This window comes from Marmota flaviventris, chromosome 3 (assembly GCF_047511675.1).
Source record: "Marmota flaviventris isolate mMarFla1 chromosome 3, mMarFla1.hap1, whole genome shotgun sequence".
Classification (NCBI taxonomy): Eukaryota; Metazoa; Chordata; class Mammalia; order Rodentia; family Sciuridae; genus Marmota; species Marmota flaviventris.
Genome location: NC_092500.1, coordinates 83,489,880 through 83,503,251, shown reverse-complemented (window position 1 = coordinate 83,503,251; position 13,372 = coordinate 83,489,880). Strand labels below are relative to the sequence as shown.

The window sequence follows — 13,372 nt, the reverse complement described above, 5'->3', positions numbered from 1 at the left end:
CTATTTCTAGTGAGTTTTACTCTCAGGGTGTTTTTATTTATATTATAAAAATCTAGATCCGATTGAAATTCATTCTTCTTGTACTGTTCTCTTTTATGTTGAATACCTATCTTTCATATGATCATGATTTAAAACACTTGCAAAAAAAAATAGATTATATCTCTGCACATACATGTTGCATAAGGAGTTAGCTTTCAGAGTCAGCACTCCAGAGAGGTACAAGTGCTGGTGTGGTTAATAAGGCCTGAAGCCTGGATTATAGGACCAGCCCCACCATTTCCTAACTCAGGAAAAATAAAGAAAAAATACATAAATTAAAAATCAAAGTCCATAGCCTGTCTACCTCTCTGTACTGTTGAAAGGGTCATTGGAGATAACCCAAATGAAAGAGCTTTGCAAATTGTAAAGTACAATACAAAACGTAATAACTATCGTACTTTTTAATAATCTTAATTTTTCTTAAAATTTTTTTAAAATTTTTCTTAATTAATCTACAGGTTCTAGAACCTCGTTTTAATGTAGAAACAATGGCGCAATTATTAAATATTCCACCAAATAAGACACTGTTGCGAAGACATTTGGCCACTCATTTTAATCTCCTAATCGGTGCTGAGGCCCAACATCAGAAGCGAGATGCCATGGAGTTACCAGATTATGTACTTTTAACAGCTACTGCCAAAGTGAAGGTTAGCTCAACTCACCTGCAGCAAAGACTCAGTTTCAGCTGTTACCCGGTTACTCTATTTTCTGGGGTTTACTAACTTCTGTGGGTTGATGAGATATATATCTTAAAGGTATATGTGTGTATGTGTGTGTGTGTGTATACATACACACATGTGTGTCTATGTTTATATCTTTAAGAGTAATTTAGATAATGCATTCTTAAAGGTTTCTGTGTAAATTATTTTTTTTATTAGCATTAACAATGATAAAGAGCATGATGTTGGTTGGCTTCTATAATCAATGTATTGCCAAAGAGTGGGAATTGTTTCACCAGTCACTATCCTGATATGGCAGCAGAACAGGCATATAAAATAATGAAAGCTTTACCCAAAAAGAAATTATAGTAAGGATCTTTGTTTGTTTGTTTGTTTGGTGCTCTTAGATTGAAAATCTTCACAAAATTGTTTTTATCCCTGAGAAATTCCATCATTGCACTAATCCTGCTTAAAAACATAAAGGTTTTTGACAAATTTTATCACAGTGATTGTCCAGCTCATGGTATGAATAAGATTAATCTTAGGCTTCATAACAAGGATTATTTATGATATTGATGTATTACTCATATGCCTAGGATGTATTTGCTATGCAAATTTTTTCTCCATGAGAAGGGGTGAATAATTAAATAATACATTATTCGTTCTTTGTCATATGAACTTTATCAAATTCCTCGGTCATTTTGTTTGCTTTTAAAGCCAAAGAAACTTACCTTCAGCAATTTTGGGAATCTGAGAAAAAAGAAACAGGAAGATGGAGAAGAATATGTTTGTCCAATGGAATTGGGACAGGTATCAGGAAGTGCCACTAAGAAGGGGTTTAAACCTGGTTTGGATATGCGCCTATATGATGAAGACGACTTAGATCGGTTAGAGCAGGTAGGTGCACCCAGCATTCAGATGCTAAATGGAATCTACACTGTTAACTACTAATCAAGGATGTTTTCTTTAAATGCCTAAAAAAATATAATAAAATAACAATGAGTACTTAGAGATTGCTTATTACTTTGCTGATTCTATCCAAAACACTGAACATATTAATATTCTTGGTAATCTTAAGACATAGAATATTGTAATCCACATTTTAGACATAAGAAAGCTAAAGCACAGACAGCTAAGTAACCAGCTCAAGGTCTCTAGCCTACCAGGCTAGATCCAAAGCCTGTACAATTTACCTGTGTTGTATGTTTCTGTGTGAAGGAAATCTGTGCACTAGAACAAGTCAGGATTAGACAGGTCCTACGACCTAGGCTTTTCAGATTTAAGCTACACACTGCATGTTTGCCTTCTAATCAGTAGTCCTTTGGTGCCATTGTCAGAGTCATCAGACTAGATGTTCTAGTCCAGTGTTCCTTCTAATAATGAAAAGAGATTATCATCAAAAATGTTATGTTGCTTCTACCCATTCCATACTATTTGTGTTATTTCTGCAGTTTTTCTGTTTTTCTTCTACTTTTATTCATATTTCTGCTGTTTCCTTGAAATTATGAAAATGAGTATGTCATGTCATGATTTGTCCACAGATGGAAGATTCGGAAGGGACAGTGAGACAAATAGGGGCATTCTCTGAAGGCATCAACAATCTCACAGTAAGTTTGAAAAATGAATTGAAACCTAAAATAACCCCAAAGGATTGCATGTATACTGGAGAATGTGTAGTTCAGCTCAGAAGTCAAGAGTGTGAATCCCTGTCTGCTTGTTTTTCAGCACATGTTGAAGGAAGATGACATGTTTAAAGATTTTGCTGCCCGCTCTCCCAGTGCCAGCATTACAGACGAAGATTCAAACGTTTGACCTGGATGAGCAGTAGGAGCCCTTTGTCTTTTTTCCACTTTATTTTTTAAATACTTACATTGTGTACTATAAGCAACAGACTGTATATTGTTTATCATTCCAACTTTTTCTTACTTAGAAGTGGAAATGGACAACAGGAGAATTGTGCCTATTCAGAATTTGCCACAAAAAATGAGACACTGGTGAATGAGAGTATAATTTTTGTTCCTCTATTTAATGTAAAAATCCATGATGTATTGTATTTAAAGTGTTGCACTTAAGATGAGTATTTTATGTTTCCATTCACATCCCAGCATGGAGGATTGGGGGAGCAGTAACCAGGGTGTGAATGACTTTGACACATCATTGCTCACTGCAGCCATCTAAGCAGGACACTCTGTGCTCAGAGGCAGTGTATGGAATTTTGTGTGCCCACTGAATGCCAGCTACACCTCCACTTGCCTCTTATCTTATTTTTATATATTTTTCTAAATATATGTGTATATATATAGTACATAGAAAATAGAACTTTTATTTTGTGACATAAGGAAGATAATGGCAAGATCACATTGAAAATAAAAACAAAATCAGATAAAAACAAAACATAGTGATCTAAATTTTCATGTTCCAGATGGTCCTTAAGAGATTTTTCTTTCTTCACAGCTGAACTTTTTAACAAAGTTTATCTTTCAGGCTAAATTAACATACATGAAATAGCCTTTTTTAATGGCACCACAGAATTGTAGAGCAATCTATTTTGATTTTAATCTTGGATCCATTTACCTTACAAGGAAGAACTCAAGGGACATTAATATACCATTAACTTGAATATATTCATAAACATTCACACAGACCCCTCTCAAAATTGGTAGAGGTAATTTCTAAAGAAATCAAAAATAAAACAAAAACTTTATAGTGTTTTTTATTTTCTTCTTTGTTAGATACATCATTACATCAAAGTACTAACAGTCTGCCTAGATAATGGTATGTTTCTCAGGCCATCAATAAATGGAGCTTCATTTCATTTCAATCAGATTCAAAAATTCTGAGGCTAAACTAATTATATAATGGCTATTTCCTTACATAAAATGTAGTTCCTGTTTTTCTATAACACAAAACTCAAATTTTCTTTATTAAAAAAAATAGTTGCAGCAAAAACTGTACTATTCATGTTTTTTATGGGGTATTAGAAAAAAATCTATTTTTCATTCAGTGCTACATATGCTTATGATGGTCAACTGTGGAAAGGGTGGGTGTTCACAAGATGGAATGAGGTGGGCAGTTCAGTCAATGTGAGTGAACTTGTTTATAAACTCTATTTGAATATCAGTGGTGTTATATTTTATATTGTCAGCAAGTTACCAAGCTATTCATCAAGGAACTTATAACATAGATTACTATTTATTCATAAATGAAAGGATTTGATGCTATGGGATTTCCTTTGAACTTTTTATCATTCATTACTTGGTAACTATATTGGACTCTTCCTGTATTTGGATTTTATTTTAATGTGAATATATGTCACCATTTGAAAAACTCTATTTGTTATTAGAAACTGGTTGAAAATACCAGAAGACTGTTAAAAAATGCCAAATTTTCTTTATTAGAACAATATAACATAATATTTGATAAGATTAAAATTTTTTCAATGATATATTTTATTTGCAAAATATTATACACAATACTTAATTGCCTAATGCCTTTATTATCATTGTTTAATTTTTACCTGGTTCAAAATAACAGATGGGCTTGGTTTCTGGTATCGAAAATAGTAATAAACTCTTTCTCATTGGTAAACATCCATAAATTTGTTTAAGTGGAGTGCCTAACGTGTATCATTGGAGAAAAATTTGAGGTCTTTGAGAAAGATTATATGAAAGGAATATAATCAACTGAGTGGGGGAATGAGGAATCATGACAGAAAGGATATAGGAAAAGTAAACAGCAATGACTCTCCTACAGATTTGAAGCCAGTTATAGAAAAAGGTGTATGAATAATGACCCATACACCTTTGAAGAACATACTATCTTTAACTAAAATTTTGGAAGAGGGAACATCTAGGAAGAAATTACCAAAGATTAAAAGTAGAGTAAACATAACACAGAGAAGAACAGATGTTTTGTGTGAAATTGAAAACGTGTAACTTAATAAACCAGCAGGAATCTGTATGAATATAGCACACCTACTTGACAAACAGGGAGCCCTCACATGTTTGCTTAGCAGTGTGTCTATATGCTTAGCTATACCAAGGAAGTATAGGGCTAGGAAACTGTGATCATATTAACAGATGTGACTTCATTGCAGAACTTTTCCTCTGAAAAAGAAGCAATTCTGAATGACATTCACATGCTTGATGTTTGGGAGCAGTATTGATTGGGTGCAGAGAAAATGGGGCAAAAAGCATCACAGCAGTTGGCTCTGAAGGACAGCACTGAGATTCTCAGCATCTGTGAGGTGGTCAGTGAAGCCATAGTCCATGCAGCTCAGAAGCTCAAGGAGTATCTTGGATTTGAGTATCCACAGAGCAAACTCTGCCCAGCTGCAAATACTCTCAATGAGATCTTCTTAATCCACTTCATCACTTCCTGCCAAGAAAAGGGAGTTGATGAGTGGCTCACCACCACCAAGATGACCAAGCACCAAGCCTTACTATTTGGAGCAGACTGGGTTTGGACCTTTTGGGGGATCTGATAAGCAAATAAGGCTTCAGCTGGCGGTTCAGACTCTACAGATGGCTTCTCTTCCTCCTGTGCAGTCAAAACCTTGTGACTTCCCCAGTCCGGAGTCGAGGGTAGAGGAGTCTTCCTGGAAGAGAAGTAGATTTGATAAGCTGGAAGAATTCTGTAACTTGATAGGAGAGGATTGTCTGGGCTTGTTCATCATCTTTGGTGTGCCGGGAAAACCTAAAGACATCAGGGGAGTCGTCTTGGACAGTATCAAAAATAAGACTGTAAGGAGCCATCTGCCAGGACGCAAGGCTGTGGAACAGTTTGTCCTGGAAACCGAAGATTGTGTCTCCATGAAAGAACTGCTTGGAAACTGCCTGAGTAAGAAAGATGGGCTGAGAGAGGTGGGCAAAGTTTTTATTAGCATCCTCTGAACTGGATGTGTGCTGTGACTGGCCTGTATCATAAAAAGAAAAAAAAAAGATATTCTCATAAGCAAGCTCATTTACATATATCATTCCTACATGGGTTTTTTTTTTCCCCCCTCTTCCCTTATCCCATTGATTGAAAATGATTACCTGGGTCAAAGTTAGTTTGACAATTATTGGTTTCGTAATTATGGAACAAAAAAAAAGAAAAAGAAGAAAAACCCTGGCTGAATTTTAGGAAATTTTATAATTAGGTTTAATCTTTATTCATTTATTCAGTAATAATTGGAAAGCATAATAAGGTTATGCATAAAGTTTGATTTGCAAAATAAAGTGTATTTGTTTAAAATAAAAGTCTAATACTCAAAAGTATAAAAATATATTTTTACTGCTGTTGGTGGCCAGTGGGTAGGGTGGAGTGGTGGGGAAGACCACAGAGCTGGTGGTCTTACATTTCTAACACCAGTTTCAATACAGGATACCCAAGCAGAACTTTACACTGCTCTTTTCCTTACTCTTGGTCCTTGCTAGCAGCTTTCTCTGCACAGTAGAATTTTGGTGGGATTTAATTGAGAGTGTTAACTTTACCCATGATTTACAAAATCACCCATAAAACAATTTCTTGTTATAATAATATTAGAATTTTCAGTAAGGAATGTGCATATACATAAAATAACCTCTTTTGCTTAAAAGCCTATGTTAGATTCAGCAGTACAAAGAGGAATCACCGTTACTCATAGAACTCATACTGCAGGCCAGATGCTTTGCATATATTATCTCTAGTTACATAAAGCCTCCATGATTCCAAGAGGCATTTATTTCTGTTTCACAAATCAAATAGATTTTGCAAAAAAAAAAAAAGCCCCCAAGGTCATAAAGCTATTAGGTGGCTCATAACAAAAAAAGCAAGGTCTGTACAGTTACAAAGCCACAACTCTTTCCTATAGTTATATAAAGAAAATTCCTTGATTCTAAGTTATTGGAATTGCTGAGACCACAAAGATGCACCTGCCACTTCCTGGCCACTTCCTGCTGTTGCTGCTCCTCCTACTGATGAAAGTCTTGTTCACAACATGTAGTTCTTGGCAAAATGTGGGCTAAATTGCAACTATCCAAATTCTGAAAATGTTTGCTGTTTTTGAGTCTTCCCATGGGTTTGGCCCTTTCTATATTTTGGAATCAAGGGCACTTCTTGTGAGGTTGCATGAAGTCATATGAGGGTAACATATCCAGCAATGTATTTTAATGGGGTGTTATCCAAAGTAAGAAATAACATTTTTTTTGTTGTGATTTATGTGACTGAAACCTGTCACAGGGCACTCAGAATTTTCTGTTGTACATATTTTTTTAACTCCTAAACTGATATCAGGAGTATACATGGGAGAGTCCAAGTTCAGAGAGCGGGGAGGTTTGGAATTTATTACCCCACTGTCTCTGATTTGATACTCTAGGATACAGATAGCTCCTGTCCAACCTTCCTCTGGAATCCAACTCCCTCCCATTTTTAAGCCACTATCAGTTCCCCAGGTGCTTTTTTACTCCCCTGTGCCTTGCCCCTATGCTGAAAATATCTTTTTTTCCTCAGTTAAACTTTTAGAGAGTACATTGATTTCTTCTGGAACTGTAATCTTTCCTGATTTTCCCATCCAGAAGCTAAAGATGATACACCTATCTTGTAAGACTGCTATTCATTACATAAAATGAAGACAAACCAAAATGTTTATAGTACAGTAAGACATATCTACTCTTTGAATCTTTATCAAGCCCAGTACACAGGATTCACAGAGAACATAGGGGTGCATCATTTAACTTCAGTCTAGGTTGAGCATGAAGAGCTGGCTCCTATTTTCTGTCCACTGAGCCTGGTGTTAAATTCGAATAATCCTGGCAACATTAGGCAATGCCAGCCCAGAATCCCTTCTCTTAAGCTTTATCATTCCAGGAAGTCCTAAATGAGAAGGAGGAAGGGCACTTTCCTAATCCCTATGACGCCCTCTTGCTTCAGAAAAGGTATATGGCCTCCTCACCTTTGTTTTCCCTCCTTAAAATGTTGATTCATCACTGTGGTCCCCTTCTTTGAGGAAGCCGAAATAAGGAAGAACACAGAGGCAGCCTTGTAGTAGTCCTACATTGGAAATTAGTGTGAATTGGTGTCTAATATCACAATAGAGAGACCATTAATGTACACAAGTATTACCTATTAAAATTTTTAAAGAAGTTGGGAGAGGCTGGGGTTGTAGCTTACTTGCAGTGGCAGAGCACTTGTCTAGTGTGTGTGAGGCACTGGGTTCAATCCTGAGCACCACATAAAAATGAAATAAATAAAGGCATGCTGTCCATCTACAACTACAAAAAAAAATTGAAAAGAAGTTGGAGTGTTGGTAGAAAAATCAATTTCTTATTTCTCTTAGCAAAGTCTCTAAAGCACAGCTCAGCTTCTGCAATTTGAGTATATATATTGCTCCCCCCCTCCAAAAAAGATGCTTCCAAATGTAAATAGAACATCGGTTTTGTTCACAAGTAATTACTAAATGCTAGTTACACGTAGGCCCTGTTCTTTGTCCTGCATAGAAAATAAAGCATACGGCATTTGTTGCAGATGGGATGGAGAGGGTATGAAACATGCTGCAGTTAGGATGTTGCACTTCCAAACTTCAATAATAAAAATATGCAGCCAAGATATGGCGTCAACTAAGTGTCCATTAACAGATGAATAATGAAGATGTGGTAAATATACACAATCTAATATTATTCATCCATGAAAGAAGGATGCCAGTTATGGTAAATTAACATGAATGAACTTGGAGGACAATGAGTGAAATAAGCCAGGCATAAAAAGACAAACATCACATGACCTCACCCATAGATAAAATCTAAAACAGCCAATCTCATAGAATTACAAAGTAGATTAGTGGTTACCAGAGTCTGGGAAAGATTGGAGAGGCCAAGACAGATGGGGAGAGATTGATCAATGGGTACAAAATTACAGTTTGATAAGAGAAATAAATTCCAATGTTTTATCGCATAGTAAGCTATAATTAAAATATAATGCATATTTTAAAATACTAGAGAGCATTATGCATGTTCTCACCACAAAGAAATGATGTTTGAAGTGATAGAGAAGTTAATTACCCTGATTTGTTCATTACACAATGTATACATGTATGAAAACATCACACTATACCCCATAAATATGTATAATTATTATATGTTCATTAAAAGAAAACCCTAATCTGCTTTCAGATTAAAAAAAAAATAAATACAAGTGCAGAAATAAATGCCTTGGACATTCCTTCTCAAGAAACCAAGTAATCAGTCATTAGTAAACTGGGCATGAATAGCCCAGGAAGCATCTCTTGAAGTTACGCAATAATTATTCCTACTTTGAAAGTTTAGCGTATTCAGCTAGTTAATATTTCCTTGGTGAATAGTGACCCCTGTCCTCAGGAAGGCTATCAAGAGTATCAAGTAGGTGGTATGGCAGAGCAAAAAAATATCCAACTGGGAACAGATTTGAGTTTTGAGTCTCCATTTTCATAAGAGTCAAGTGCCTTAACTCTTAATTTGTTTCCTTAATTTGTTACCTGTAAAATGGGGATGACTTCAACTAATTCAAGGAGATAAGACTTGTGAAATATGTTGTATACTAAAATATAAGATTATAAAAATTTCAGAGAACCTAGTACAAATTGTAAGCATTTATGTTATAAACAGCTGAAAGTTATAAATCAAAGACTTACTGTACTTTTTGTGATGTGAAAATAAAAGCGGTATCACAAGACTGGGATCCCAATTACAATAAGATATATTCTGTGTTTGCAGAAATATGTCAAAATATACTCTACTGTTATGTATACCTAAAAAGAACCAAAAAGGTGTTGCTTTTCCTGTTTTTAAAAATACTACATAGTTTAACTTTTTAAAATTTTTATTCTTTTAGTTATACATGATAGTAGGATCCATTTTGATACACAAGCTTGGAATATATATTATTCTACTTAGGATCCCAGTTTTGTGGATATACATGGTGGTGAGATTGTGGTATATTTATATATGTACTCATTTAATTTTTTTAAAGTTATGTTTTTGGTGTAAAAATTCTGTAAAGAAAGTAAAGTCTTTAGCAGTCTCTCCTCCACCACCCTGCTTATCACCTCAGGTTTGCTAATTATCCTTTCAGAGTTTCTATTGCATATTTAAAATATTTCACACAACAGGATCTTTTTATCCATAAATGCCTTATGACCTGCATTTAAAAAAAAAAACTTAACCATATACTGTGGACAATTTTCTAGATTTATATCATTCTCATCATTTTTTAAGACTGACATCAGTGATTTTCAATCCTGCTTGAATAATAAATTAACTTGGGAGCTTTAAAAAAAAACAAAACAACAAAAATAAAGTCAATTCTCCAAAAAAACCTATGACTAGCATTCATAGAGAGAAGGCAAAGAAAATTTTACTCTTTTTAATCTCCTGGGGGGATGTTCAACCTGGAGAGGACCCATGTGTCTTAAGCTGTACTTTGTATTTTGTGATCTAATCAATGCTATTTTCATGAATATTTGGATTACAAGGTATTTTAGTCAATACTCGTGTACTTAAAACTTGGTTTGGTCAGGCCTTAACATTTTGTCATATTTGATTCATTCTTTTTTAAAGAAGAAATGTTACAAACTTAGGCCCTCACTTTCCCTGCTTTGCTGGTCCCTTCATTTCCCACTTCCCGTGAGCATTATTCTCAATTTGGTATTTCCTTTATATAGATATTAAGGGTATTTCATATTAATATATTGTATTACCTTTAGGGACATAACCTGTAAGTAATGAATTTCCTTAATACATCTGAATTGTGCATTTAAAAATGGGTAAGATGGTCAATTTGGGGAGCGAGTACCACGGATCAAACCCAGGGCACTTAACCACTGAGCCACATCCCCAGCCCTTTTTATTTTTTGAGACAGGTTCTGAGTCTTGCAAAGTTGCTTAGGGCCTTGCTAAGTTGTTGAGGCTGGCTTTGAACTCATGGTCCTCCTGCCTCCCCCTCTCAAGGCACTGGAATTACAGGCATGCCCCACTGCCCCCAGCAAGGTGGTCAGTTTTATGTTTTATCCAATAAAAACACACAGGGGGGGGGGGCAATGTAAATGGACTAACAGTGATGGGTTTTTTTGTTTTTCTTTAGTAGTACATGGATATCATACCTTTATTTTTATGTGGTGCTGAGAATCGAACCCAGTGCCTCACACATACTAGGCAAGCACTCTATACTGAACCACAACCCCAGCCCCATAGTAATGTTTTTCAAAAAGGGAAGTCACCTTATTCCCATTACTACTTTTGCTTTATCAGGATTATTGGGACAAGAAACTCCTTACAAACAAATTCTTAGCAGCGATATTTGTAGTATTTATATGGGGTTGGAGGTGGGGATTGGTAGGTGCAGTTTCCTATGCCCTGTTTATATGTTGGTTCTCAAATAGGAGCTTATTGGAGCCTGAGTGGTTAATTGAGGGGAGGGATGGGGGTGAAATAAAGCATTTTGGTGTAGGCACAGTTCAATGTTACCAAACCTGTACCAAATGCCACACACTCTACTACATGCTTTTCTGTGTTTGATCATTTATTTTCATGACAACTCTCTTGAATTGTGAATTTTCTTTCTAATATTCAGTTGTACAATTGAGAAAACCCAGATGTGCCTCCAGAACCCAGAGGCTCTCTGGAGTTGTTTGCTGCTGCTCTAGAGAGCTAGCCTGTTTTTGCATCCTGGGTCCAAAAAGGTTTGTCAGCAAAGCCAAAAGATGAGAACTCTAGGTTTCCCTTCCAACAACCTCATCACCTAGCATTGCCCTGAAAGCAAGGCCCAAACCAAATTCTGCCACATGTATAGGCATTGAATAGAAAGAAGGCACAAATACACCATAAGGCCATGCTCCAAAAGCTACAGAACTGTGCTGTGCTCCACTGTCAGCCACCAATCACATGTTGCTACTAAAGTTAAAAGTTAAATGAAAGATCTTGTTATTGAATCACATTGCCATTTTTCAAATGGCCAGCAAGCATGGTACTAGTGGCTGCCTTATTAGGACAGATGAAACATTCCCATCATCTCAGAAAGTCCTATTGGACAGAGCTGCTCTAAAAAGTTCCACACTGTGTGCCCTCTGGTGCATTTCCATGGCACTCTGAACAAATGGAAGTTTCCTTAGAAGCAGAGGCAAAAATAACTCTAGTGTCAGGATTTAGCCAACTTTCAGGATTTGACCCACAATCAGGATCAGGTGACAAAATTTCCTCAAAAGCAGCTAGAAAGAAGACTGGTGGGAGTCAGCCAAGGGCACCAAAACCCTCTTGAATTTTACTGACAAATTGACAAATAGAAATTGTACATTTAAGACATGTCATGTGATGATTTGTTTTTGTATAAACTGAACACCTCCATCCTTACATAGTTTCTATTTGGACATGGTTAGAACACCTAACTTCTACAGTCTTACAAAAATTACAGTGTAGGATATTTTACATGCTTTGAAGACAGAATATGTAATCTTGAGTACACAGGATATAATAAAGGGGAAAGTTATACATACATGATGTGCCAGAATACATTCTGTCATGTATAACTAAAACAAATAAAAGAATATAATAAAGCGGAAAAGTTATGGAACATGATCAGAATATACAAGAACACTGGAACATTAAAAGACCAAACCTAAGAATCATTTGGGATAGAAACAAACGTGAAGATGCAAGCTAAAAGCATAAAGAACATTTTAAATGACATAGTTATAGAAAACTTTTTGTATACCAGAAATGAGGTAGAAATCCACATATAGGAATCTACAGGACTCCAAATAGAACTATTTAAATAAGAAGATTTCCAAGACATATCATAAAATGCCTAACAGAAAGTAAAGAATTTTTAAAACTGCAGGATAGAAACCTAAGGTCACATTTAGAGGCAAACCAAAAATCTCATTTCTGATTTCTCAATTCAGACCATAAAATCAACGAGGACCTTAAATATGATATTTCAAGCTCTAAAAGAAAGCAACTGCCAGTCAATTTTACTTTACCCAGCAAAGTTCAGATTCAAATTGAAGGGGGAAATAAAAACTTTTCATGACAAGAATAAACTAAAAGGGCTCATGAGCACCAAACCAGCACTACAAAGAACAGTCAAAGGTAAAGTGCACACAGAGGAACAATTTCCAAAGCTCCCCAAAAGGAAGTTTGATAGAAGAATAATTTACTAAATGAGAAGACAGGATTAAATAAAATAAAATCTCAAAATGGCAGGAAACGACAAAGATACCCACAAGCTAAAGGTAAAAGTATAGGGGGAAAATTCCATGGATAAGGATCCTGAAAACAAGTAGTAGTAGCTATTCTAATATCTGACAAAGTAGATTTCAAGCAAAATTAATCAGAAGAGCCAGGCACAGTGGGGCATACCTGTAATCCCAGACACTTGGGAGGCTGAGGCAGGAGGATCGTGAGTTCAAAGCCAGCCTCAGCAACTTAGCAAGACCCTGTCTCAAAACAAAATATAAAAAGGACAGGGGATGTGGCTCAGTGGTTTAGTGCCTCCTGAGTTCAATAATTCCTGGTACCTAAAAAGAAAACAATCATAAGACATAAAGAAGGTTACTACATTCTGGTAAAAGAAACAATCCAACAAGAAGATACAACAATATTTACATACATACCTACATACATCTTTTTGTTTTAAAAAACCCTCTATGCCTTTAAATCCCAGACAGACTCCAACACAACAATACT

At 35.7% G+C, this 13,372-nt stretch overlaps 2 protein-coding genes across 13 annotated transcripts in view; both read left to right on the top strand.

The window, feature by feature from the left end:
- Positions 1-4,883, top strand: part of LOC114091684 (liprin-beta-1) — a 222,584-nt gene extending 217,701 nt beyond the window's left edge. For 11 of the 12 annotated variants that reach the window (XM_071610028.1, XM_071610036.1, XM_071610035.1 and 8 more), the window contains 4 exons: positions 498-686; positions 1,416-1,595; positions 2,240-2,305; positions 2,424-3,647. In XM_071610028.1, the coding sequence (XP_071466129.1) occupies positions 498-686; positions 1,416-1,595; positions 2,240-2,305; positions 2,424-2,510 (522 nt within the window). In that variant the 3' untranslated portion in view covers positions 2,511-3,647. Of the gene's footprint in view, positions 1-497; positions 687-1,415; positions 1,596-2,239; positions 2,306-2,423; positions 3,648-4,794 lie in introns of those variants that run through there. The other variant, XM_071610029.1, reaches the window with a different exon arrangement.
- On the top strand, positions 4,877-5,916 carry LOC139705213 (rab15 effector protein-like). The gene is given in 2 exon segments (XM_071610037.1): positions 4,877-5,172; positions 5,174-5,916. Coding segments are annotated over 2 exon segments (711 nt in total). The 5' UTR covers positions 4,877-4,878; the 3' UTR covers positions 5,591-5,916.
- The last annotated feature ends 7,456 nt before the right edge of the window (positions 5,917-13,372 follow it).